This window comes from Eubalaena glacialis, chromosome 14 (assembly GCF_028564815.1).
Source record: "Eubalaena glacialis isolate mEubGla1 chromosome 14, mEubGla1.1.hap2.+ XY, whole genome shotgun sequence".
NCBI classification, from domain to species: Eukaryota; Metazoa; Chordata; class Mammalia; order Artiodactyla; family Balaenidae; genus Eubalaena; species Eubalaena glacialis.
The window spans coordinates 12,392,241-12,418,335 of record NC_083729.1 but is presented as its reverse complement, the minus strand read 5'-3'; the positions used below and the strand labels follow the sequence as shown (position 1 = coordinate 12,418,335).

General features: G+C 43.3%; 1 protein-coding gene across 1 annotated transcript in view; it reads left to right on the top strand.

The window, feature by feature from the left end:
- Positions 1 to 26,095, top strand: part of CYRIA (CYFIP related Rac1 interactor A) — a 107,678-nt gene that overhangs the window by 57,955 nt on the left and 23,628 nt on the right. Inside the window, exon 3 of the mRNA XM_061210593.1 lies at positions 22,678 to 22,757. Within this exon, the coding sequence (XP_061066576.1) occupies positions 22,688 to 22,757 (70 nt within the window). The 5' untranslated portion in view covers positions 22,678 to 22,687. The remainder of the gene's footprint in view (positions 1 to 22,677; positions 22,758 to 26,095) is intronic.

The following is a 26,095-nucleotide window of genomic DNA, read 5'->3' as shown; positions in this document are numbered from 1 at the left end:
ATACAGGGTGGGGTTACCGATCGCTAACGGAGGATCTCCCGCTCTCCTAATTTACACTTCCAGCGTGTTTCCCAGATCCAAAATATAATTTTAAGTGGACATTTCACCAAAATGAGCTGTCGTAATTCATTTTGATAAGCTTGGATAAGATTTCAGCATTTTCTTTCTTTCTTTTACTCTTTACATTTTGCAACTGGAGTCAAGTTGATTCAGCCACCAGACAGATGTTTCCCTGGGTGGAAAACGTGATTTAAGAAATTAGGGGAAGAGGGCTTCCCTGGTGGCGCAGTGGTTGAGAATCTGCCTGCCAATGCAGGGGACATGGGTTCGAGCCCTGGTCTGGGAAGATCCCACGTGCCGCGGAGCAGCTGGGCCCGTGAGCCACAATTACTGAGCCTGCGCGTCTGGAGCCTGTGCTCCGCAACAAGAGAGGCCGCGATAGTGAGAGGCCCGCGCACCGCGATGAAGAGTGGCCCCCGCTTGCCACAACTAGAGAAAGCCCTTGCACAGAAACGAAGACCCAACACAGCCATAAATAAATAAACAAACAAATACTTAAAAAAAAAAAAAATTAGGGGAAGAGGCAGGGGAAGATGATTACTAAGCCAAATGGCTGAATCTATTAATTTTTCTTTCCCAAATGGCATGGCTCCATTTCCAGCGAAGTGGTCAAGATCAATGCTTTTGAAATGACCTTGAACAGGAATGAAGTGAGTTAGTGTGTTAAGCACTGGGTACCACAGCTGTGAATTTGAACCCTTTTTACTACTAAGAATATATTCAGGGCATTGAAATTGATCCCCCTGCTTTGTCCTTTTTCCAAACTTCTGCTTTTGTACTAAGTACCTACCCTGACCGGGTCTGGCGTTTTTAACGTGAGATGAGCACGCCCCTTAGTGGAGAAAGTACTTAACTGCAAGCTCTTACATTTGCCCAAAGAAAAGCTCTCGGTTTTTACAGAAATATATCGCTTTAGTAACTCTTAAAGCCAAACTACTTGTCTACGTTGGAGGGTTATTGTGAGAATTAAATGAGATAATTTGTGGGCAGCACTGAAAATGGCATTGAGTGCAGGAATGACAATCAGCAGCTGCTATTATCACGCTTACCTGAGAATGAGGATTTGGGAAGCAGGGGGTTGAGTGACGTCATTTTTGGAGTCTTCAGGATTTCAGCTTCAGGGCCCTCTGTGCCCACACTGTTACGTATTAGGAAAGGTGAGTGAAGAGTAGTGGACAGGACTTACCTGGGGCAGGACCCACTGCCCCGAGGCAGAAAGCAGTGACGACCACTTCAGAATACAGGCCTCCCCACCGTGCAGGAATTTGGGTTGAAAAGAGCATCCACACAATGCGATTCCACCTGCACTTGATGAGGAGGCACTGTTCCTTTGCCACGCCTGTCCCTGACCTTGGACTTCTCCCAGCTCAGCCTCCGGACGCTCAGAAGTCTCCCCAGGCCACCCTTTGGGAAAGTGACTCCTAGTGGCGGGAGATGTCTTTTTCAGAAGTTAATGTGGGCATCGTTGAGGCCGTATTTTGCTTTTCTGATGACTCAAGTTTTCTTTCTTTTAATTGTCAAGCATAGGATGAGACCCCTATGAGTCTGTTTCTTCATGTGCCTGAAGCTGGTTACATCTTTATCAAACGAGATGTGAAAGTGGGGAAACGATTTGCCTTCCCTCTCTCCTTTCTTTCTTCCTTGCTTTCTTCTTTCTTTTCTTCCTTCATCCTTTTCTCCCTTTCTTTCATTCCTCCTTCTCTCTCACCTTTTTCCTCCTCTCCCACCAGCCCCTCCTCTTTCCTTCCCTCTTGCTCTAAGCTGATGATTGGCACTCTGACAAGAGGTCCTTGGATATAGATATTGGCATCCACGCCATCTCTTGCCCACTCACTTTTTCATTTATTCGGAAACATATTCCCTGAACAGCCTACTTTGGATTCAAACACAATCCAGTCCCAGTTCTGGTGCTGGGGGTATTCATCCCTTAAGAGGAGAGGCAGGCAGGTAAGCAGGGGTGACAGGACCGTGGGGAGGGGCTGGGAGAGGGCTCCCGGGGCTGTGGGGAGAGGAGCAGAGGGCAGTGCGTCCCCCCAGGACTGGCTCCGGGAGCGCGGCACGCCCCAGGCTGGTGGTGGGTGTACGTTTGCCTGGCAGAGAACCACCTTTATAGTGGGTTTAGAAGCCACCTAGGAAAACCGGTCCCACCACTTCATCATAACCAGGAGACTGGGATCTGCCGACAGGTCTCACGGCCAGGCCTGTGACAGCTGTCCCTCCAGAGGCCTCTCACCTCCACCCACCGAGAGTGTGATCTCAGCCGTGGGGAACCTGGAGTTCCCTTCGTCCCAGCCCCAGGCCTCACTGACAGTTTCTCCCTGGCCTCCCGCCCACTCCACAGCCCCCTTCTGCATGAAACCCTCCCAGATCCTTCTAGCCGCAGGATTCCTCTCCTCTCTTCCCCCCTCTTCCCAGATACCAGTCCTCACTAGAATCTTCCACTCGTTACAGCTGTCTTTAAACATAGCCTCTCACCCTCACTGGATGGTGCAGGCACCGTGTCTTACGTAGCTCTAGTTTCTAAAAAGAGCAAATGTTCATGCGGTTGCTCCTTCGACTATGCACCAACTTTCCTGTACTCTGTTAAGGACTGTGCTGGGTATGGAGGCCGGACCAATGATTAAGACCTGCGTTCAGGAAGCTGAGCAGACACATATGAATATTATAGTGTTGTTAGAAATATATACAGGATACACAGTGTGTATATATTAGGGCCATAAGAAGGAAGAGGCCAGTTCTAACTTCGGAGCTAGTGGCAAGGGAGAGGAGGGGTGTTGGATTTGGGTGGAGGTGGGGATCAGCTGAATCAAATCACACATAAAGTGAAATGTAGGTGGATAGATCACCCGGCAGAGCCAACAGAGTTTTGCCAACTAAACAGAATCTTCAGTGTAATTTCTAGAAATGTTGAAAGAATTTATTACTTATTTCAACTGAATGCTGCCATTTCCTGGGCAAAGTAAGTAGACTTTCAAAGCCTTGGGAGTTAACAGCATCATTTCACCATCTCTTGGAATTGTTTTGAAAGCCAGTGGACATAGCTTTGGTGTTTGCAAATTATCCCCAACCTAGTGCCTTAATGTTACAATTTTATTATTATCGTAACTGCAGTGAGATCTGATTTGGGCTCCGAGGGCTGGGACTGCGGCAGCTTTTCAATTGCTTCTGGAATTCCAAAGGAAAAGAGTCTGAATTAGAGAACGTCATATTAGACCTTTGAATACACCTGATAGATGAAAGCTGGCTGCCCAAGCATTGCCTAATACAGGTACTTTGGGACCCGCTTTATCAAATATATGAAAATTAGTTGTAGTTGGCCTATCTGCGTATTTCATGATGTTTGATGCTTCGGAAGTACAAAAGGGCTTGAGAACAATTTCTCTTTAGTAGTTTAAGTGTTCTACCTGATTTCTGAATTACTGCTTTTTCACAGAGGTAAACTCTGGAGTACTCCCTGATTGTAGCAGTGGCCAATTTTGAGATAGCATGGTGCTGGGAATCTATCACCACCGTCCTTCCCAAATAGCTGGAAATCCAAAGGGCTTCAAGGAACAAGCCAGGGATGCTCTGTGGAAGTGCTGTCAAGGCACAGTTCTGTTTCTTAAATGGAAGTCTCATCCCATTTCTAATTACCTTAGCTCCTGGTGTGGCTTTAGGTTGCCTGAATACATTTCTGGAAATTGTTGGACATTCTCATTGCATTAAAACCTCAGGATGTTGGAACGGAGAGGAGTTTCCCAGGTCATCTAGCCAGTCCTGGTGGGTCACAGATGATAAGGATGAGACTCAGAACGGGGAGAGTGACCTTCCCCAAGGTCTTGTAGCAAATAAGTGGCTGAAAACAGATTAGGACAAGAGACAGTGACTCCCCGTGCATTTGGTGGCATTACAGAGGCCTTACAGTCGTGGTAGCTTCCGTGACCTTCAGGCCCCGGGGTTACACAACAACTGTCTGACCAGCCCAAGGCACCGAGCTGCATTTCTGCCCTGGAGTTTCCTTGCTTCTGCTTTCTGGATTCAAAGTTCCTATATAATCAATCTTCAGTAGATTCTCCTGACCATCTCTCCCTCTACTTTCCCCCCAAAACACACTTTCTATTTTAGAGGTTCATGCTGTTCCTCATTAGGACCAGGCTCACTGACCATGCACTTTCCCATCCCGTGAAATGACTACTTCTCCCCTTTTCTTACCCAAATAAGAGTGTCTGACCAAAATAACAGATGGCCTGAGAGCCTCTCCTCCAATGGGCCTGGAGGAAGAATCTTATGTTTAGATGGAAGAGAAGCTCCAGGGGATCATGGGAGTCATGTTTATGAACAGATGACTTCATTCATTCCACCTGTATGTATGGAGTTCCTACTGTGTGTCAGGCCCTAGTCTGGGATCTGGGGGTATATATGTTAATGGCGATAGAGATTAAAAAGAAAAATAAAGACAGTGAGTGGGGAGTAGGGTGAAGTATGATGTTGGAGAGGGTGGTTAGGTTGGGCTCCACTGAAAAGTAAACCCTGAACAGAGGCCTAAAGAAAAACCATGCAGATATATTGGGGGAAAGCATTCTAGACCTAAGGACTAGCAATGGTCCTGTGGCAGAAACACATGTGATAAGTTCAAGAACGAAGAAAGGGGAGAGGCCAGAAGCAGTGAGTAGCCTAGCGATGGAGGGGAGTTGTACGAGATGAACTACCTTGGGGTAACATCACCTAGGGCCTTGCTGACTGTGGTAAGAATCTTGTATTTTACTCTAAGTGACACAGGAAACCATTGAAGGGATTTAACCAGAGGAGTGACATGCTGAAACTTTTAAAACATCATTAGAGCTGCCAGATAGGTAATTGACTGAGTGATTGGGAACTGGGAAATCTGTTTAGGAAGTGAGTATGATACTCTTGGCAAGAGATGGGATGGCTTGTGGGTTGGTCTAGGGCTCCGAGTATGCCTCCATGTCTGAGAAACGATCAAATTCAAGCTGTATCCTAAAAGGAGAGCTGAAGGGTTTGTTAGCTTAGATATGGGGTGTGAGAGAAAGGAAAGCCGAGGATGACACTGGCGTTTTTAGTCTGAGTGTCTGGAAACACGGAATTGCCGTTTACAGAGAGAAGAAAGGCTGAAGAAGGGGCAGATTCCTAGGAAAAAACCCGAAAACTTTAACTTTGGATATGTGAAGTTTGAGGTGTCTGTTAGAAGTCAAGCAGTCAATGGGATAAATGAGTCTGGAGTTCAAGCGAGGGGATCAAGGTGACAGTTATAAATTTGGAAGTCATCAGCATACATCCTCTAAGATGGTATTTAATAGATATTAATAGTTGTGTCAGAAAGGGGACTCGGGGAGGGGGAAGGGTAAGCTGGGACAAAGTGAGAGAGTGGCATGGACATATATACACTACCAAACGTAAAATAGATAGCTAGTGGGAAGCAGCCACATAGCACAGGGAGATCAGCTTGGTGCTATGTGACCACCTAGAGGGGTGGGATAGGGAGGGTGGGAGGGAGACGCAAGAGGGAGGGGATATGGGGATACATCTATACGTATAGCTGATTCACTTTGTTATACAGCAGAAACTAACACACCATTGTAAAGCAATTATACTCCAATAAAGATGTTAAAAAAAAATACTGCCTGCACTCAAGTCATGTCTGTATATTTCTGTGTGCATCTCTTGTTGATGGTTTTGAGTTTCCATGTATCTTCTTGGCCATATTAGAAATAAAAAGTTAATTTTCAAAAAAAAGAAAGGGGACTCTTCTTCATGGCCAGGAGGACAGAATTAAGACCAGTGAGTGGAACAAGAAAAATAACAATAGTAATCGTGATTATGGTAACTACCATTTATGAATCTGGCTACTTACATATGTTGTGTCATTGTCTCTAAAAACCAGCCTTGAAGAGGTTGAATTCATCTCCGTTTTACTCATATTGAAACTCAGACTCTGGGAGGTTAAGTAAATGTTGTTAAATACGTTGATTGAGACCACCCAGCTAACAAATAGCTAAGCTGTGATCCAAACCCAAGTTCATGTTCTTGTTGCTATGCTAAACATCACAGCTCAGTTTAAGAAGTTCAGTAGGGTGGTCTTTCTTTTACCTCTGAGAAAGACAACTTAGCTGAGAATTTCTGCCAGCTCACCCGCCACCTTCAACCGAGCCTGTCCTGAAGGTCGGGCGTTTCAGATGCTGGGTGAAATACTGCATGTCGGGGCTGCCCTTGCCCACACAGAACACACACTGTAAAGCAAGAGAGAACAATTTGAAAAAAAGAGATGACACAGGAAGATAAAGTCACACATCCGCTCTGAACACTGGCTACAGTTTAAGCCAAGACATTACCCATAGGTGCTGGTTGATTTCCTTTCCTAGTTTCAGAGGGCAGATGACAATCCCCACCCTACTGGAGACAGGTGGAGAAGGGGAATACAGGGATTTATTCCACACTGGCGGAGGGGCAGGCCCCTGGAGGTGTAGCTGTCATCTCCTTCAGGGCTTGCCGCAAACAAATGAGTGCTGGGGGCTCCACCTAGGAAAGCAAGACCTGAGGGGTGACATGGCTCGTCCAAGGACCTGCAGCCAACACATGTTACAGGCTTCCCAGACCCCAAAGCTCAAGCCTGTTGCACCGCTTTCCTTTAGAAGGGGAAGGAGAGAGAAGGCTGGGATGCTGAGAGCGGCTCGGCGTTATCCTCCGCCCATCCCCGCCTGCGGTCTGGAGACGGCCGGCAGAGGGCGCCGCGCCCCTGGCTCTCGCAGCCCGCGGCCCGAAGCCATGTTGAATGAGCAAATGTCTGCAGCCGCCTCCGCGAGATGGAAATGTCTCCCTGGCAGGAAATTCGCGAGGAGCACCGCGGGGTTGTGCAAACAGCCTCACAATGTCCGCTTGTGTGTGTGCACTCGGCTTCGCCCGCGTCGCCCACAATGCTCTGTTTTTTTTGGATAATGGGCCTCTGTGGACCCATAGGGCTTGTCATGCAAAGGGAGTGACCTGTGTTTGTCATAAATGGGCTCTTGTATGATTAATAGCCACGCGAACGCGCCCGCAGTAGCCGCGCAGCACCGGCTTCACCTCTTCGCCGAGGCGGTGGTCTCAGTCGCTTTCTTCCCTCGCTCCAAAGCGGCCGTGCAGAATTTATTGCTAAAAGGGAAATGACTTGTTTGCATTGTGCTTGCAGTTTTTTATATGCGAGACAGGAGGTGCAGAAAACTAGCATTTGTTGCTGGAGGCTGCCTGCATGCCAGATATTATACTAGGTGCTTTCCCTGCATTATTTTATTTACTCAGTAACGACACTGCTGAGGAAGTATTATGATTCGCATTTCACAGACGAGGAAAACTCAAATTCAGAAGAGCAGAAGACTTGCCCAAGGTCTCCGCAGCCTGTGCTGTTGCCACGAAAGAACTCCTTTTCTCCTTCAGCGTGGTCCATGGTCCACACACTTGGAAATGCCTCCCTCATCCTGCCTGGCTGTCCATACACGCAATTAGCGATTTTAAAATAAATGAGGGAGTTCCGTTCTTGGGTGTCAGTGTGTGTATTGTACCTCCTGGAATGATATGCAAAAACATGTGGGTCTGTGCATGGGTGCATTTTTCTAAGAAGGCTGATATTCATCAGATTCTCAAGGTCATCTATGATCATAAAACAACAGAATATCTCTATTTTGGGAAATGTTTCTTTTCTCCAACCTATTTCTCTTCCCAACGACCCTTCCTCTGTTCGGCTTGTTTGCGGTTGACAATCTTACTGTCATTGCTATGCAGTGACTGCTTACCAGATCTTCCATTCCATTCCAGTGGCCATCAGTGAAGAGGCTGCGTGCTGGACCTGTGCTTGGAGCTTGGCTGGGGAGGGGTGGGGGGGTAGTTGAAATGGGTAACATTCTGGAAATGAAGAAGACATAGCCCTTTAAAGAATCCACAGCAAGGAAGAGAGGTTGTTCATTCCACCTGGGGGTCAGGGAGGAGGTTTCTGGGAGGAAGTGCAATCTGATTTGGGCCTTGAAAGATAGGCTATCCAGAGGCAGAGACGAGGGGGAGGGCATTCCAAGCAGAGGGAACGGCATGAGCACAAAAACAGAAGCAAGAACGAGGCCAGAGCTGTTGGCACTGTCCATACTCTGGTGTGACCAAAGTACAGAGTGTTCAGAGGAGCTGAAACTTGAAAGAGAGCTTTGGGTCAGGTTTTAGAATCTGAATACCATGGGAAAAATTACACCCATCTTAATTTGATAGCCAGCTTGGGAAGCGTTTACACTGAAACATGCCTTTTTTCCTTCCACCCAGCAGCTCCACATCGCGCTGGGCCAGGGAGTTGCCTCAGAAAGCAGCTCCCTGCAGGAGAGCCGGCCTCCCGGCACTCAGCACACTCCCACCTCCCACCCCCCCCCGACCCCCCCCACCCCCCACCCCACCCCCGACCCACCCCCCGCCTTTCCTGTCCCAGCTTACAGTGACGGTCTTCAGTGCTTGCTTGGGGGTTCAAGCTAGGGGTTTTATTTTAAAGCGTTACTTTGGTTTGCGATGAAGCGTACTTTGAAATCAAGGCATTTGCTCCTTTCAGACACTGGAGACCAAAGCAAAGCCCCTCCTGCCTCTGAGATTTCAAGGGATGTTTTCCGCCCTTTGGCCGACCTTGACACGTGAGATGTAATGGACCACGCCAACCTCCCTTGGCTTCAAATTCTTTAGGTTTTCAGTATGTGAAATGGCTTTTGGTGGTCTTTTTTGTACTTCTATAATTTTGACATTCCCCCCCCCAAATAAATTTGAACTGGGAAGTAATACACCTAATGCTTTGACACCTCCATCAATTCCAAAGCCTCCTTTGGTGCACAGGTGGACCTCCGTTTAAGAAAACTCAGTGTCTGAAAACCTAGACTTAAAAATCAAGTCAGTCCCTGGCACTGGGGCGGGCCGGGTTCTTCAGGGGGCTTTCGCTTCCCAGAAGTACTCCATCCGCGGGCACCGTGCCTCCTGGTGCCTTCACCTGCGAGGTCATATTTCACCACTTGACAGTGAACTCTGGAGGCAGAGAGACCTCAGGCACAGATGTGCGGAGCAGCTGCCAGGGAGAGCCAGGCAGGGACTGGGGGAAAGCCTTTTTCTTTTTTTCCTCTCTTTTTTTTTTTTAGGTTATCTTGTGAAATAACAGATATAGAAGAGATTTAATTCACCAGCGTTCACTTTACACAGGACATTTCCTGTAACGTGCGCTCAGAGTCTGCTGTGTGATCCGAGGTGCTTGGGGTATCTGGTGTTGGATTGGGGGAGGCGAGAGAGAGCCCAAGATAATGGCTGGAGGTGATGGGGAGAGACTGCGGCCAGGAGAAGGGCTTAGAGAGAAGTCACAGCCAGGGGAGACGTGGAAGGTACCTGGATAGAGTTTGGTGAGACACCAGGTCTAAGGGGGGGCAGCAGGTGCAGAAATCTCGGGGGACACTCAGGTTTCTGGCTCATAATTTAATGGATGTGATGCCTTTCTGTGAACAAGGAAGGAGGAGGACATTTGGGAAGGGCAGAACTTAAGGCTATTAAGATCTTCCCCAAATTGCTATGCTTGCAGGAAATTCACTTAGAGTTCCCGGCCAGGAGTTGAGGAGGGAGGTCCAATTTGGGGCTAGAGTGGGACGGGGAGACAAGGTGTGAAGAACGAACATTGGAGACGGACACTTAAAGGTTAGATGGAGGAAGCGGAGACTTAAGAAGGACCATTCAGAGAGATGAGGAGGCAGCAGGGAGGCCCTTCAGCATCTCGGCGGGGGAGGGCTTGGCCAACAGCACGCAGGGCAAGACTCCTCTGCAGCCCCTCGTTCAGAGCAAGAGGAGCCTGGCTTCTGTCGGTTTAAATACCCGAGAATCAATTCTGGAAAAAGGAGATCTGTAATCCAAGAGAAATGAAAGTCTGTTTAATCTAAATCACTGATGGTCAGAACAGCCCAAACTTTGGGTGACTTCTCCGTGTTCCCTTTCAGGTTCTAGACTGAAGGGAGGCCATCAGAGAGAGGTGGAATAAACAGCTTTCCCAACATTACTCAGTAAGTGGAAGGCATTTCCAAGACTGCTGCCCTGCAGGGGTCACTCTCCCTTTGAAATCGGGCAGAAGTGGCCTGGGTGGGCTGTGACCGTCAGCCCTCCTTCTAGGGAAGGGGCAGGCTTATCAAGGAGTTTCCTCCTCACCGTGTTCTTGATTTCACAAGTGGAAGGGAACAAATTCACTAATGATTTCCCAGCGGTGGGCTGGTCCAGAACAAAGTCCCAGTTTGATTGTTTCCATATTCACTGGTATTGGAAATTGGGGCGGGGGGCACATTGACTTTCATTCCCTAAAAAAGGATCTAATTTGGCTCTCATTTCTTGGAGACTTTTTGCTGCTGTAATATTGATGTTTACGGGGAAATTAGCTATGATGAGGTAATAGTCTATTTTAGAAAACTGAACTCAGATATTGAAAGGACTATTTTAAACCTGCACTTAATCGTTCAGCTCTGTAATGGTCTCTCGGTATTTTTTTGAGAATTCCCATGGATTGCCTTACCACTCGACTCTAGCAGCTTGTATTCCACCGGGAACACCCAGCCCTTTTGAGGGACACCGTGGTATTAATGATGGATGAGGATATTCAAGGCATTTTCCCATTTGAGTGCCATTACTTGTAGTGTTAAAACGTTTTGAAAACACATTTTAGCCATTAACTCATTTTTATTGTCAGATGAAAGTGCTTAATAGACACTCTAGTTTCCCTCCTTCGTCTTGGAATGAAATCATCTGTTGGATTCTTGGCGCGACTTTCGGCAACCGAACAGAGAACCTTATGACTTCATTGCAGAAGCGGCAGCTGGGGCGGGGAATTTCAGCCCAGCCCAACTATCTAAAATCGCTCACCTGGTTTTGCAGATTCAGGCTCCCGGAATTTATAGGCTGAGCTATTTCATTCCATCAATGCATTTCCCCCCCCCAAAAAAAGCAGGTGCTTCTATCATTTAAAGAATGTGCCTTTCCTTTGGTTGAGAAGTATTTTTTTAAGCCACCTATTTTGTATCTGATATATTACAGGCTGATGGTCAACCGGTTTTGCTTATCATTCAAAACAATCAAGGAGTATAAATGAGGTATGATGGGTTGTATGATTACTAGGAGAAAGTGTCTCTGGGTGGTGTGAATACCAGACGTATCAGGGTTGTACCCTCCCATCCAGGGAGCTCGGACAGCTCCCTGGATGGTTCATGGGAGGCAAGCCAGAGGGATCACTTGCTTTTGGGGGACGGTGTGGGGAGCCTGCAAGCCTCTTTCGTCGCTGACAGCAGCTGCCAACCTGGCTGCCATCAGGATTTCTCCAAATCTGAACCTTGTTGATCAGGTTGAAGGGCAGATTGTCTTAATAGCCCTCCTACAATCACATCCAGTCGCCAGAAACACTCCTAAAGCCAGAACTGGACTTCTTTCCTCCACTCTGTTGGGGAAATCTCAGGGCTCCATTGTAGTTAGGAGATCAGACTTATCATAAAACTAAATGAGACAGGTCACAGGGTGCAGCTGGAGGCACCAGCCTCAGAGCAGAGACCAGCAGCTCTGCTCCCAAGCTGGGCCAAGTAACTGACCAGGTTAGTGACTCCTAGACTTTGGAATTTCACAAAACGATAAAATTTCAAAATAAACTTTGTGGACTTAGGATGCAGCTATCACTATCATTTTGTAAAATAAATAAAAAACACTGTAGCATAGAGATGTTTGCATAACTTTAGCAGAAATGCAAGGCTTCATGCCATAGCCTTAATTTCTCATTTTGCCTTGGACTGGTTGATGCTTTGGTACCACTAGACAGAACAATCTTAAGGATTTCTTTGCCAGTACTAACTGGGTACCAGGCCCTGTGCTAAGTGTTGGGAATACAAGGAGGTGTAAAAACAGCCCTGCTCAAGAAGACCTTATATTCAGAGATGGGGGGAAAGTGTGTAATTATGGTCCACACTGTAGGCACTTTGACACAGTAAACACAGCAAGTTAGGTGAGCAAAGAGAAGCCGAGCTTACCCAAGGGAGTGGGTTTTGTTTTATTTGAGGTAGAGTCGAAGAGGAGGGAAGATTTAGGGGGGTCCTTCTGAAGGCCCTGATTTCCAAACTCATACTTGAAAGGGGATTCTGGGGAGGCAATGGCCGAGAGCCAGTGCTTAGAGGTCAGATGGAATTGACTTCCAGACCCAGCTCTGCCACTTGTGGGCTTGAGAAACTTTTAAAATCTCTAAGATTATTTCTTTATCTCTAAAGTTGGGATAGTAAGAGTTCCTACCTCATAAGGTGGTTGTGAAAATTAAAATATGATAATCCATGAAAAGCTCTCATCCCTATGGCCTGCAGATCATTACAAAATGTTAGCTGTCATTATAATTGTAAACAGAAGGAGAAGCATGTGCAAGGGCCCTGAGGCAACAAAGAGCGGGCTGCTTTAGAGAAGTGCAGGGTGTGATGAGTGTAGGGCCCAGGGGTGCGGAGGAAGAGAGGGGACAGAGGAGACGGGCAGGGGCTGGAGGCCAGGTTTTCTGGATCCAGTGCACGCATTGATATGCGTTCCATCCTGCGGGCCCTGGAGAGCCATGGAAGCATACTAAGCAGGGAAGTAACATTGTCAGATTTGTGTTTAGAAAGCTGGAAACGAATGGGCAGGAGACAAAATTGGAATCAGGAGGATCAGCTTGGGGGCTCTTTGCAGGATGCCGGCAAGCTCTGCTGAGGGTCTGAATTAGGATAATCAGGGTAGGGACGGAGAGAAGTGCACACGATGTTATGAACCACCAGTGGGGATATCCTGTTTAACAAGATGTTTAGCATGTTCTAGGGAGACCCTACTACCATGGAGCAGAAACCCTCCACTGGCAGTGATACGTTGCACCTTATGTTGTTTTTTTATTATTATTTAATAAGTCTTTATTGGAGTATAATTGCTTCACAATACCCTGTTAGTTTCTGTTGCACACAAAGCGAATCAGCCATATGCATACACATGTCCCCATGTCCCCTCCCTCTTGAGCCTCCCTCCCATCCTCTCTATCCCATCCCTCTAGGTCATCGCAAAGCTCCTAGCCGATCTCCCTGTGCTATGCTGCTGCTTCCTACCAGCCAACTATTTTACATTCGGTAGTGTGTATATGTCGATGCTACTCTCACTTCGCCTCACCTTCGCCCTCCCGCCCCATGTCATCAAGTCCATTTTCTATGTCTACCTCTTCATTCCTGCCCTGCAACTAGGTTCATCAGTACCATTTTTTTAGATTCCATATATATGCGTTAGCATACGGTATTTGTTTTTCTCTTTCTGACTTACTTCACTCTGTATGACAGACTCTAAGTCCATCCACCTCACTACAAATATCTCAATTTCGTTTCTTTTTATGGCAGAGTAATATTCCATTGTATATATGTGCCACATCTTCTTTATCCATTCATCTGTCGATGGACATTTAGGTTGGTTCCATGTCCTGGCTATTGTAAATAGAGTTGCAATGAACATTGTGGTGCATGTCTCTTTCTAAACTATGGTTTTCTCAGGGTATATGCCCAGTAGTGGGATTGCTAGGAAAACTGGACAGCTACATGTAAAGGAATGAAATTAGAGCACTACCTAACACCATACACAAAAATAGACTCCAAATGGATTAAAGACTTAAATGTAGGACCAGACACTATAAAACTTTTAGAGGAAAACATAGGAAAAACACTCTTTGACATAAACCACAGCAAGATCTTTTTTGACCTACTTCCTAGAGTAACAGAAATAAAAACAAAAATAAACAAATGGGACTTAATTAAACTTAAAAGCTTTTGCACAGCAAAGGAAACCATAAACAAGACCAAAAAACAACCCTCAGAATGGGAGAGAATATTTGCAAATGAAACAACAGACAAAGGATTAATCTCCAAAATATATAAACAGCTCATGGAGCTCAATATCAAAAAAACAAACAATCCAGTTAAAAAATGGGTGGAAGACCTAAATAGACATTTCACCAAGGAAGACATACAGATGGCCAAGAGGCAGATGAAAAGATGCTCAACATCACTAATTATTAGAGAAATGCAAATCAGAACTACTATGAGGTATCACCTCACACCAGTTAGAATGGGCATGATCAGAAAATCTACAAACAACAAGTGCTGGAGAGGGTGTGGAGAAAAGGGAACCCTCTTGCACTGTTGGTGGGAATGTAAATTGATACAGCCACTATGGAGAACAGTATGGAGGGTCCTTAAAAAACTAAAACTAGAACTACCATATGCACCTTATGTTTTTTTTTTAATTTATCTATTTTATTTATTTATTTTTGGCTGCGTTGGTTCTTCGTTGCTGCGCGCGGGCTTTCTCTAGCTGTGGCAAGCGGGGGCTACTCTTCGTTGTGGTGCGCAGGCTTCTCACTGTGGTGGCTTCTCTTGTTGCAGAGCATGGGCTCTAGGCACGCGGGCTTCAGTAGTGTGACACGCAGGCTCAGTAGTTGTGGCTCGCGGGCTCTAGAGCACAGGCTCAGTAGTTGTGGCGCACGGGCTTAGCTGCTCGGCGGCATGTGGGATCTTCCCGGACCAGGGCTCAAACCCGTGTCCCCTGCATTGGCAGGCAGATTCTTAACCACCGTGCCACCAGGGAAGCCCCAACCTTATGTTTTAAAAAAAATGAATTTGTCCCATTTACTTTTTTGTTAATGGACAGAGCAAGAGATTGACAGCCAGGACACCTTCCTTCTGGCTCCTTCTTTGGCCCTAATGTATTTTGGGTCCTTGGGCAAGTGCTTTTTTGTAAATAAGAGCTTTAAAAAGATGACCCCAGTTCTAATATGGAATGTATTCTGAGGACATTTGGGACTTCCATCTGGAAGACCCTGGGAATGACACTTACTATACCTGACCCACATGTTCTGATCTGTAAAATGGGTCCAATATCACCTTCCCTACCTTTGACACATGCTCATGTTGAGGATAAATGAGGCCAGACACATCTTTGACAAAGATGTGATGTTATATAAATATACGTCATTGTTGTATTCATGATTGGTCTGGGGCTTATATGCTAACTATATTGCAGAAAAATATTAGGTTCAACCAGGACTTCTTAATCCCCAAAATATGGAGTTATAGATAAAAAAATCTAAGTCTTTGATTTCTAAAGTCTTTGTACCAGGGATGCTAAACATTTTAGATTCTGAAAGGTATTGCCTCATTCAGAGTGCTAAGAAAACCCATCCCTTCTGGTAAAGGCATTGAGTATTTATCATCTTAGACCTTAAGAAAAATATTAGCAAGTAGAACCATGTAGGGCTGCTGTTCTATTTTTTCTCACTTTCTGTTCTGTATTGATAAAAGGTGGTATTGGCTTAGAAAGTCTCCTTTCCGATAGTTATAGCTACAAAAGAAATTTTCTAAGTGCTTGTTCTCTAATCATGAAAATTGGGCATGGTAATCTTGTTGTACACAGGCAAAGGTCAGAATTCACAATGCCCACACCCTGGGCCTGAGTCCTTTGTTATGTCTTACTTATAGTAAACAAATACATTTCCTCACCAACTATAGCCACATCTTTTCAAAGTCACTTCTAGTTGATTTTATTTGGTTTTACACTCTGGGAATACAACTAATCTTATTATTGTTTTTCTTCCAAACAAGAACCGAGTTCTAAATAGGAAAAAAAAAAAAGTGCATGTGCGTGTCTGTGTCTGTGTGTGTGTGTGTGTGTGTGCGCTCTTTTATCCCCTTCTCTTTTTTGGAACTGAAATGTTAGCAGAGAACGATTTCTTTAGGAGAGTCATCATTTTCTACTGAGCAGCCTCAGAGCCAGCTCCCATGGAAGTGGTTTTGAGCTCAGAGCCAAGAAAGTAGTCATAGAAAATACCGTGCATACGTCCCAAATCGTCACCTCTGGGAGATGAGAGCCTCCCTTGGCAGAGACATGTGGGCAGTCTATTAACACTCCTACAGTGACTAGAGAAACTCCCTCCTTCTAGACAATTTGGAAAAAAATGTGAAAGGATCCATTTCAAAATTGTATTGCTGTACATGAACCTTGAGGAATAAGCCTTCTGTATTGGGAAGGCTTCACCAGTCACCCAACTAGTGTCTTTTGTTCCCTTCTCACTCTAGATCCCCCAGCTGGAGGCGTCCTCTCTGCCAATACAGATTCCCAGGGTCCTTCACGCCTGGGTGGAGTTCACTTCTTCTATGACGCTAATTTTTCTAGAAGATTCCACCCCGCATGGTTTTCTGTCTTCTCTGAATTCCTAGAGAAATATGTCTTTCACTGTACATGCCTTGGGGGACTACTAGTGTAGAGCAGGCCGCTTTGGAATCTAACAGAAACTATAGACTCTCTCCCCAGAGAAAGGAGCATATACATACAATAATACATTATCTAGCACGCACTTTCCACAGACCACGGACTCTCAGAGTCCCCAAACGGGGGCCTCCTAGGGGTCTGGAATCCCAGGTCTCCTCCTATGGGGAAAAGAGCATGGACTTTGAGTTCCTAGATGCTCAAGCTCTATCTTTTATTTTCCTGTAGTCTTCAGAAAGATGCTTAACCAACTAAATTTCTTCTTCTTCCAATACATGAAGAGAATGATAGCTACCTGAAGGATTGCTGTAAGGTTTGAGTGAACTTAAGTGTGTGAAAGCTCCAAGCACAGTGCCAGGCACACAGTGGACCCTCAGTAAAATGTGCATGTTCTTGTCCCTCTCATATGTCATCATCATCTTCTTCATCATCATCATCATCATCACTCTGGTTGGTACTTACTATGTATCAGGTACTACTACTAAGTAAGTAGTAATACTACTACTTTCACATTCAGTTAACATTTTTGAGCCCTTACCACTTATCAGAAGCTTGTTATGTGCTTCCAGGTCGATTACATTCTTAATTTGGACTTGTGCTGTCTCCCTAAATAGCATGTGTGTCACTTGAGCACTGCAGCCATGGCTTCTGTCATTGAAAACCCCACTCCCACAGGCCACAGGTATTCAGGGTATTCAACCAATGATTGACTACTTGCCTCAGGGCAATTATTCAAGGTGGTGTTTTTATTAGAAAACCAAAGGGAAAAGAAGAAACTTCCCATCAAACTGTTACCAGATTCCCTTTAGGGAGGATAGGAGTTTGATTTTTCCTTTTATTTAGATAGATCACTGTCACCAAGAGAGTCAGTGTTGAGGAAGATAAACCAAGTCTCCTGGGACCTGAGTGGGCAGTGATCCTGACCGACCCCCTCTTTTGACTGTTGGAAAATCTGTGTTGCCCCTTTGCCCTTTGGCATTTCATTCCTTTTCAGTAGAGATATTTCATGAGTCCCTTTGGCAGGGTTTTTTTCATTAGATGTTTGTGTTTTCCTTGGACTTTATGCTATATTTATGAAAAGGGGTAAACATAGACACAACCATTTGGTTAAAAATTGCAGTTTTTGATGATTTTTTGAGTATTTATTAAAAGGGTGATCTCCTTACTGCTATTTTCAAAAGCATTTGTTTCTGCTTGGGATTTTCGTGTTGGAAATGGGAATTAACTTATATAGAGTTATCTGAAGACCCCAGCCTCTAACTGTCACACACATATAAATATTGTTCTCTTGAAAATTTAGTTTTCTTTCATAAAGATTTATATTTTTAAAATTAGCTTCTGTATTTAATTTTAATACATTTAAGTTTTCTAATCCCTAAAAAACATATCTTCCTCTTAGATATATTTTGAAGATAAAGTAAGAAAAGGTATCTAAAATACAGTCTTTGACATGTAGGAAAATCTCTTGCAGTGCTAGCTGTTAATACCTTTAAATATTTACCTGATTATAGCTTGACGTTAAAGCAGTTTACATAAAGAGTCATGGATTTTGGGAGACCAAACCTGAAATATCAAGAAACGTGCAACTTATATGATTCTGGGGATGTAATACTTCTTTGATTCCATGAATAACTTAAACCATGAAACGAGTTGTAATGCTGAATAATTATAGCTAATATTTGCGCAGTATTTTATAGTATTTTACACAGCGGTTTTACACTCATTTCAGTAGTCTTTGCAAGAATCTCACGTAGACGAGATTATTATATTATTGTTGTTGTAGGTGAAGAACCGAGACTCAGAGCTACAATGACTTGCTCTAGCATAATGGGGGAGTGAGACGGTGCTTCATATTTGTGCGGCTCTTTCAAACTCTTCTCTAGGAGCTCATCATTTATCACTTACACTATGCATCTTCTGATAATATCAGTAGGCCACATTTTTATTTTAGCCTACTCTGTGCTACAGATCCTCAAGACTGTGTCTTAGTCTTTATCAGTAAGTCCCAACCTGCAATGCTCTGGGAGAACAAGCCCAGCAAATAGCCAAAGCCGTCATGCCAGACGCCCACACACATTCACTTTGGTAGAGAAGGGACAGTCCTGGAGAACCCGGTCATGGAGGAAGACAGGTGTCTCTAAGAGCAAAAGGCCATCCGGAGTGGCCACAGATGGAAAGAGGACCACCTTCCAATGCCAGTCTCCAAAGCATGAAACATCCCAAGTAAGAGCCAGAAAGAATGTTTGCAAGGCCCATCACCTCGTGAGTACTTATCCAACTGGCATCTCCTTCCCTCTGTCTTCATCTGGGAGACCAAATCTCGTGATCTTCCCTTGCTCTGCCCCTACCAGACTCTCCTGGAGGGAGTGAATTCAGATCTCACAACACTCACGGGCACCACTGCAAACTATGTCGTGTCCCAGGGAGGTTTCACTTTAAGATGATCTCTGAAGATGTCAAGGGAGACATTGTGTGTTTGTGTGTGTGTGTGTGTGTGTGTTAAAATAAGCCTAAACTTTATAATATAGACAGCATACTAGTTTTAAATAATAAACAATGCTTTATAAATTATTGCTTGAGCTCCCTTAGGCCTGGAATCCTTCTTAGCATCCTCCTTTATGAATTCTATTCCTAGTATTTTAGTACTTTCACATCTGTATTTTTTGCTGTACTTCTCTCTTCCTTCATATTGGTTCTCCATCTCCTCCTTTATTACTGGGGAGACCTTTCCTATCCCTTGAACTTAATAAGCAGCTTCTTTACCTGTAGAAACTGCCTAGAATCATCACCTGCTGGATTGCCTTATTCTCTCTGACATGAGCTCCCAATCCGTAGTGGAGAGTGGCAAGGAGCTGGCAAGTTCCTTGGGACTGACCCAGCAGCAGGTCACATTAGGAGTGTAGGCATGGAATTACCAGACAGAACATGGAAACCAGAGTCCCCGACTTCCCTAAATACAGTCCTGGACTGCCAACCAGGCTTCTCTCCCCTGCTTTTAGCTGTGAAAACACTGCTGTATCCATGGGAGCTCTAAGACTCTGCTCATCCTCAGGTATAAGTTTAGTCTGCTCTTAGCTGGAGGAGATTTCTCTTTGTCTCAACTCTCTCTTAGCCATGATCACTATTTCATTTTTTTTTTTTTTTAAAAAGCTGTACTTCTCCAGTGTAACCTGTTTGTCTGTATTTTCTGAACACCAAATCTTGAAAGAGACTTTTTTTCCCTTTGCTTTGGCACTCAGAAGCTTAGATCCAAATCGATCCCCAACAAATATGAAGATCTTATTGCCTGGATGACCTGTGGTTCATGTACTACTTGCCTCTCTACCTTCATCTTACTATTCTCCTTTTATTTTCCTCTTCCCCTCACTTTCATTATGTAAGCATTTGCATTTTCTAATAGTGTATAATAACATCTTAAATTCTTTTATTGAACAAGATCAAATATTAAAAAATAATCCTCACAGTGATTAACTAAGTCATCTCACTAGTAACATGGTTCATAGAAATGTATTTTGTATGCACTTAGGAGCTGTTTGAAGATTGGAGAGGCTCTGTCATGAAGAATGTAGCTGGGGGTGTGGTAAAAGCTCTTTGGGTGAGGATCTTCCCAAGTGGAGACCGAGGTCTAATAAAAAATAACCATGGTCTCTACCCAGTGCCCATCTGCGTGATGTTAACTCACTTTGCAGACCTTGAACCAGAATATACTTCCATGAATTCTTGTCCCATTGGAGGGGAGCAATAAGCATCATTTTTTTTTTTTCATGAAGGAGATGAACTATTTCTGTGTTTATTCAAGGAGCTTGTATTGAAATGCATGTTTTCTAGGTTCCATAGGACTGGACTTGACCCCTAATACTACATAATATCCCATAATTATCAATTATTCTTCCAGACAGTTCCTATTTGGGATGTGAAACATCTAGAGTACATCTAGAATATTTCCAGTTAGTTGACCTGGGTTGTTGTTAGAATCATGCTTCAAAATATTGGACTGCATCAGCCAACCAGCTTAAGTAACGTTTTGAACAGATAGAACTCTGCAGCCAGCTAGTATTTGGATGTATTTCCACGTGTGTTTATTTCAGTCTGTTACTAATTTTAAAGGCTTAATGTATTTCCCACCCAGGCACTCTGACAGTAAAATCCTACACAAGTCAGACTTTTAGGAGGAAGCTAAATCCATTCAGGTCTCTTGTGACATGTTAATAGCACAAAGCTAGGGAAATTAAGAATATTTAACTTCCATTAAGGCATTTTATATGAAAGTCAGGGCTGCTACTAAACAGTAGAATCATCCTCCTACAAGAAGTGCCTCCGGGTCTGAGCTGGAATTGTTCATTAAATTGGGAACAGATTATTTCCTAGAGACCCAGGAGGATTTGTGAATGTTGCCCAGTGGCAGGGATGGGCTATACCAGTTCTGAGTTTTAATCTGGCAGAACCTGCCTCATACAGGGCTTTGCTCAAAGATACCTTAAAAGAAAATGTGCATAAAGGCAAGGGAGGAAGAAAATGACAGAAAGAATAGGGACGATCCTTTTGAAAGAGAGAAGCATGGTGTTTGCCTCCTATTGTGTGTCTGTGTGTGTCAAGATGGGCAAGGTCTAAGAGGTATCTATTCCAACCTTCTGCCCAACTCGTTTTTACAATATTTTTCAGGAGTAATATACCATATTTCTAATTAAACACCACCAGTGACAGGAAACACTATTTCACAAGGCAAATCGCCCAATATGCCGACAACCCTAATGGTTAGAAATTTTTTCACGACACTGAATGAAGAGCTTCCTCATTATTTCCTCATTGGTTCTAGTTCTCGTCCCTAGAGCCACATACAACCTACCTCATTCATTTTCCATAGGAGAATTCTAAGTAAGTATTTGAAGGCTGTTAAGATAATTATCATGATGATGATGGTGGTAATTATCATGTAATGTGCCCTGAGCACTTCCTATAAGTACGGTGTTAAACACTTTATATTTTTATTCATTAATATTCATGATTGATGAAATAGATACATTTCAAAAATTCTTTTTACAGATGAAAAAACTGAGACTTAGACAGTAAAGTACCTTGCCTTGGATAACAGAGCTAACAGGAAACAGAGTTAGGATTGCAAACAGCCCTCCCTAAGCAGACTCTTCTAGCTTCACGTTAGTGACTTATACCGTGAATGATGTCTGCAAGTGTATGAGTTATTTTCTCAGAAGGGGGGATTATGGAGACTAGATTATACCACCTTCTGCACTTAAGGGAACTGCTTGCTATGTATTTTCATGCACAACATCATCCTTTTCATATATTCCTCTTTCACCACATCTTTCTTAGAGTGGCATATCTTTTTAAATGCCTGTAGCAACATAAATACTGTCAGAAGCCATGTGGATAGAAAATTGCATCCCTGCAGTTCCCTTTTACTGGTCCAGTGATTTTTCAAGTTGATCCTTCACAAGCTGAGGTGCCTGAATCATGAGTTAGAAAAATACCTTCCAAAGAGCACAGCACCCAGCATCAAATCACAGCTCCGTAAATATGTGTAGAATAAATGAATGGGCAATGGCCTCCTGAAGAAGATGGTTTAATGTCTAGAGCTGAGAGCAGTAGAAATTTTGCTATTTACTTAAATAATAACTACATTTTCCCTATTTTTTCAGGTTGGGATTGCGGATATGTAACCAATTTGTATTTCTCTGTAGACTTGATTCACCCTTGCAAATGCCTCAGGCTGCAATTTCATTGAGAAAACTTTTTGGATGTTATACCTTTTCGTTTCTACACTTCATGAAGTACCTAATTTCGTGACCATTGAAATGTCAAATTGCAAGAGCCTCTGACTTGCCTGGGAAACATGACCTCCTGTGTAGGCTAAGAGGGGTTCCTGGGAGTATAAATCTGTTTTCTAAACTCTTTTCCTCAGGAACTTTAAGAAACTTACCTTTTTGGATAGGTATTTTAATAATGCTCTCTCTGTTCTGCTTGTCCATTGACATGGTATGTTCCCACATCAATGGAACAGAAACAAAGCGAAGCTGAAATATTAGGATTCAGGGGATTAGTGAAGGGGAAAGGGAAGAAATGTGTAGAATATACCTAAACTCTGCCTCCTGTGACTAAAATACCTAATTCTTTGAATAAAAAATAGTTGCTAAGTTATCACTCATCACCTGGTATAAAGATACTTTCTATTGGGTCTTCTGATGTAGTTATAGGGGTTCAGTGGTATTTATACAAGTTATTAAAAAATGTCCAATCTTTTAAGAAGCTTGTTTTTTATACTGCTAATGGTATTTGGTTTTGTGTTGCCTCTCCTAGGTTTGCTGGGATGGGAAACCTGCTCAAAGTCCTTACCAGGGAAATTGAAAACTACCCACACTTTTTCCTGGATTTTGAAAGTAAGTTCCAAAAATTAAAAGATTATGATGAAAACTTTTCACTTTCTTTATAGCTTGTTGATAGGGAAGTTATAAGATAAAGATTGTGTGTGATACTTAAACCACATCCAAATGTCACTCTGCATTTCTCTGAGTCTTCAAAGATCATTTCCTTCTTTCTTTTCATACATTTTTAAAAACACCCCAAAGAATATCTTTTTAATATGCCCAGGCTTTTCTTTGATTTTAGAAGCAATCAGTTATTGTAGGCCTAACATAAATCATCAACATGTATTTTCCTAATAATTTTCAAGATTTTTTATGTCATATTCCAAAGAAAAATAGTATACATAGTAATTGACACAGATTAATATAGAACAAATATCACTAGACGTGAAAGAAAAAGTGATATATACAAGAAATGAGGCTTACAGATTTTGTATTTTTGAGTCATCTCTATCTGTTCTTTTATATTATTTGATAATACAAAACTGTTTCAGGAGTTTAAGATATAACTTTCATTTGAAAGGTTATTTTTCTTTTATCAAAAACTTTAAATTTTTTCCTAAGGCAAAATGGCTCATGAATCATGACTAAATACATACAGAGATTCTTTCTTATCTTGTTTATTTTTTGATTGAATATATTTATAAATGAATGACACATTCATGTTTAATCAACTAGGCTCACATTTCTACACTCACTCTTGTGTTCTCCTCTTTTTGAATTGCAGTTCCACAATGCTAAGCATAGTTAAATGTCCTTTGTCCAGTAGTCATCTGTTACAAACTTTAATCTGCTTTAAACTGTAATATTTCAAGTATTTTATTTATATTAAAAATAAGTTGGAACTTCCTTACATATACATTAAACCTTCTAACAGAGATTTTCTAAGTAAATGCTAGAAGACCCTTCTAAGATACAGCAAACCAAATGATGAAAGCTCCTTGGATGTATCTTTTAAAAATCTTTGGTATGTCTAAAATACCTACTTGAAAAGGAAAAGTGTCCCCAAAGCTCTTGCATTCTGAAAAAGATTTTTACTGTAGATTATATTCAACGAAAGAGATCTCACTTCTGATTTAACTCGGTTTGCTGTTGTTCTTGATATTTGACTGGGTTTGGCTGGATTTGATTGGGTGTGGTTGGTTTTGTTTGGGCTTGGTTGGGTTTAGTTGGATTTGGTTGGGTTTGGTTGGATTTGGTTGGGTTTGGCTGGGTTTGGTTGGGTTTGGTAAGAGGTGCAGCTGGGAACTCAAGAGCCAGATTGATTTGATACTTCAAAAAGAGTGGGCTTTTTTTACTTGTGTGACTTTTGCTACTCCTCTGTAATATACATATCTTTGTTGTTGTTACAGGAAGATTTATTAATAACTTTAAAGAATTGTTACAAAGTAAATTACCTATTATTCCAACACCCTAATTTTACTACTTGCATTTTTAATTGACCCCTTCCACTTCTTTTCGTATGCACTTTACACTGTTTCATTCAGCATGCACAGAGGCCCAAATGGTGGTAAAACACCCCATTCACTCACAACTTCAGGGATATATAAACACCTAGGGGAGTTACATACCTGTTCTTTTTTGGAAGCTCTAAAGTCCACATGCATGTGTACGTGCTTCTCACAACGACTACCAGAGTGACCCCATTTGCCTATTTCGCTGTTCTTGAATTTTGGCTTTCCATGCTTCCACATAGATTAGGGTTGAGTCCTTTGTCAAGTCTAATATCAAAATCCTTTAAAGTGATAAAAGTAAAATCTACAGGAATTTAAAGCAGTAGTTTTCAACTGATGTTCTCTGGAGCAGCAGTGTTCTGAGGCGACATCTCAGGGGATCCCCTTCCCCACCACCATAGCAAAGGGGCCTCACTTCCTCTGCTACAACCCAAGGACTCTGATCTGCTCAGTCTTGTACTTTGGACATTTTCTTAATATGTTATTTACAGGAAGGTCATGGTGGCTGAAGAGAACATTTAAATATCTTGAATTTTGATCACAGCTTATGGTACCAAAATTCCATTTGTAGATATACTATAATTTCTCCAAGAGGGAGAAGTGTGGAATGGATTTCCATGTCTGGTGGCTCACTACTAGGACTAGAACTATAGTATTTAAGGAAAATATAAAACTATAAATTTATAGAAATATATAAAATCTTTTTTTTTTCCCCCTCAATACCAAGAAGAGTAACATTATTTCACTGAGACTGAGAAGATAAATCACAGGGCTGAAGTCACACAGGGAATGACTGGGGAACTGAGATGGGAACACAGATGTCTTTGGCTTTCTTCCTCCCTCTGCTTTGATTCCCTTAAGTGCTCATCACAGACAGCTTCCAGGAAGTGCTACAGCCATCATTCTGTTCCTGATTAGAGAGGGAAGTCTTAATCATCTACAAACTAAGATGTCTCATGAAAAAAAATAAAATTGGTTTCTTGATCCTGCAAATCGTATTTCTTAAAGTTGGCTTTCAAGAAAAAAGGATGATAGACTGGAAGGGTGGGGAAGGTGGGCTGTGGTCATGATTTTTCCTTGAGTATATAGATTTCAGCTCAATACGGTAACAGTATATTGAGAATGGTTATGAGCCTTCGTGTAAACCAGGGTGCCATCAGGGAGACAGAGCTAAACAAGAGCAGCCTTTGCCTAATGACGCCCCAGGCAGGTGTGGAGGACAATACAGGCACACAGTTCAAGACAAAGTAAAATAAGGGGCTTAGGAGAGGCACGGTTTGGCCTGGGAGTAGAGGAAGAAAGCATACATCAAGTTTCAGGAAATGGATGACTACAGAAGGAATTGGAGAAGTCTTCTTGCAAAGGTGGCATTTGGAATGGACTTCAAACAATGAGTGTTTTTTTCTACAGATCTAGAAGACTTTTCCAAAGAGACTAGTTGAAATCCCTGAGGGAAAACTAGAGCAGGCAAGAGCTTGAGGGGATGGGAACTTCAGGTGTGCTTATACTTAAAGGGAGGTTGAGTAGTTAGAGGATCCAGGAGAGAAAGGCCACACTGAGGAGGAACCTCATCTTACTCAGTTGAGATTCCTGATGGCAGGGCTTGGGCCCCACACGGTTTGGCGACCCAGCACTCAGCCCACATTGAGCCTGGACTATTGGACAATGAATGAGCCTGAGTAACAGATGCTGGCCATGTGAAGAAACAGAATAGAACAGGCTAGATCAGGCAGCCAGGAGACACAGACATTCAAGTAGGAGGGAGTGTAAATGGATTCAAATGCTAAGAGTGGTCAAGAAGGATAAAGCTTGAAAAGGGGATGACAGATTGGGCAGTTAACTGCCCAACAGATTCGGGATTTATTACTTTGAGTACAGAGGCTGGATTACAAAAGAGTT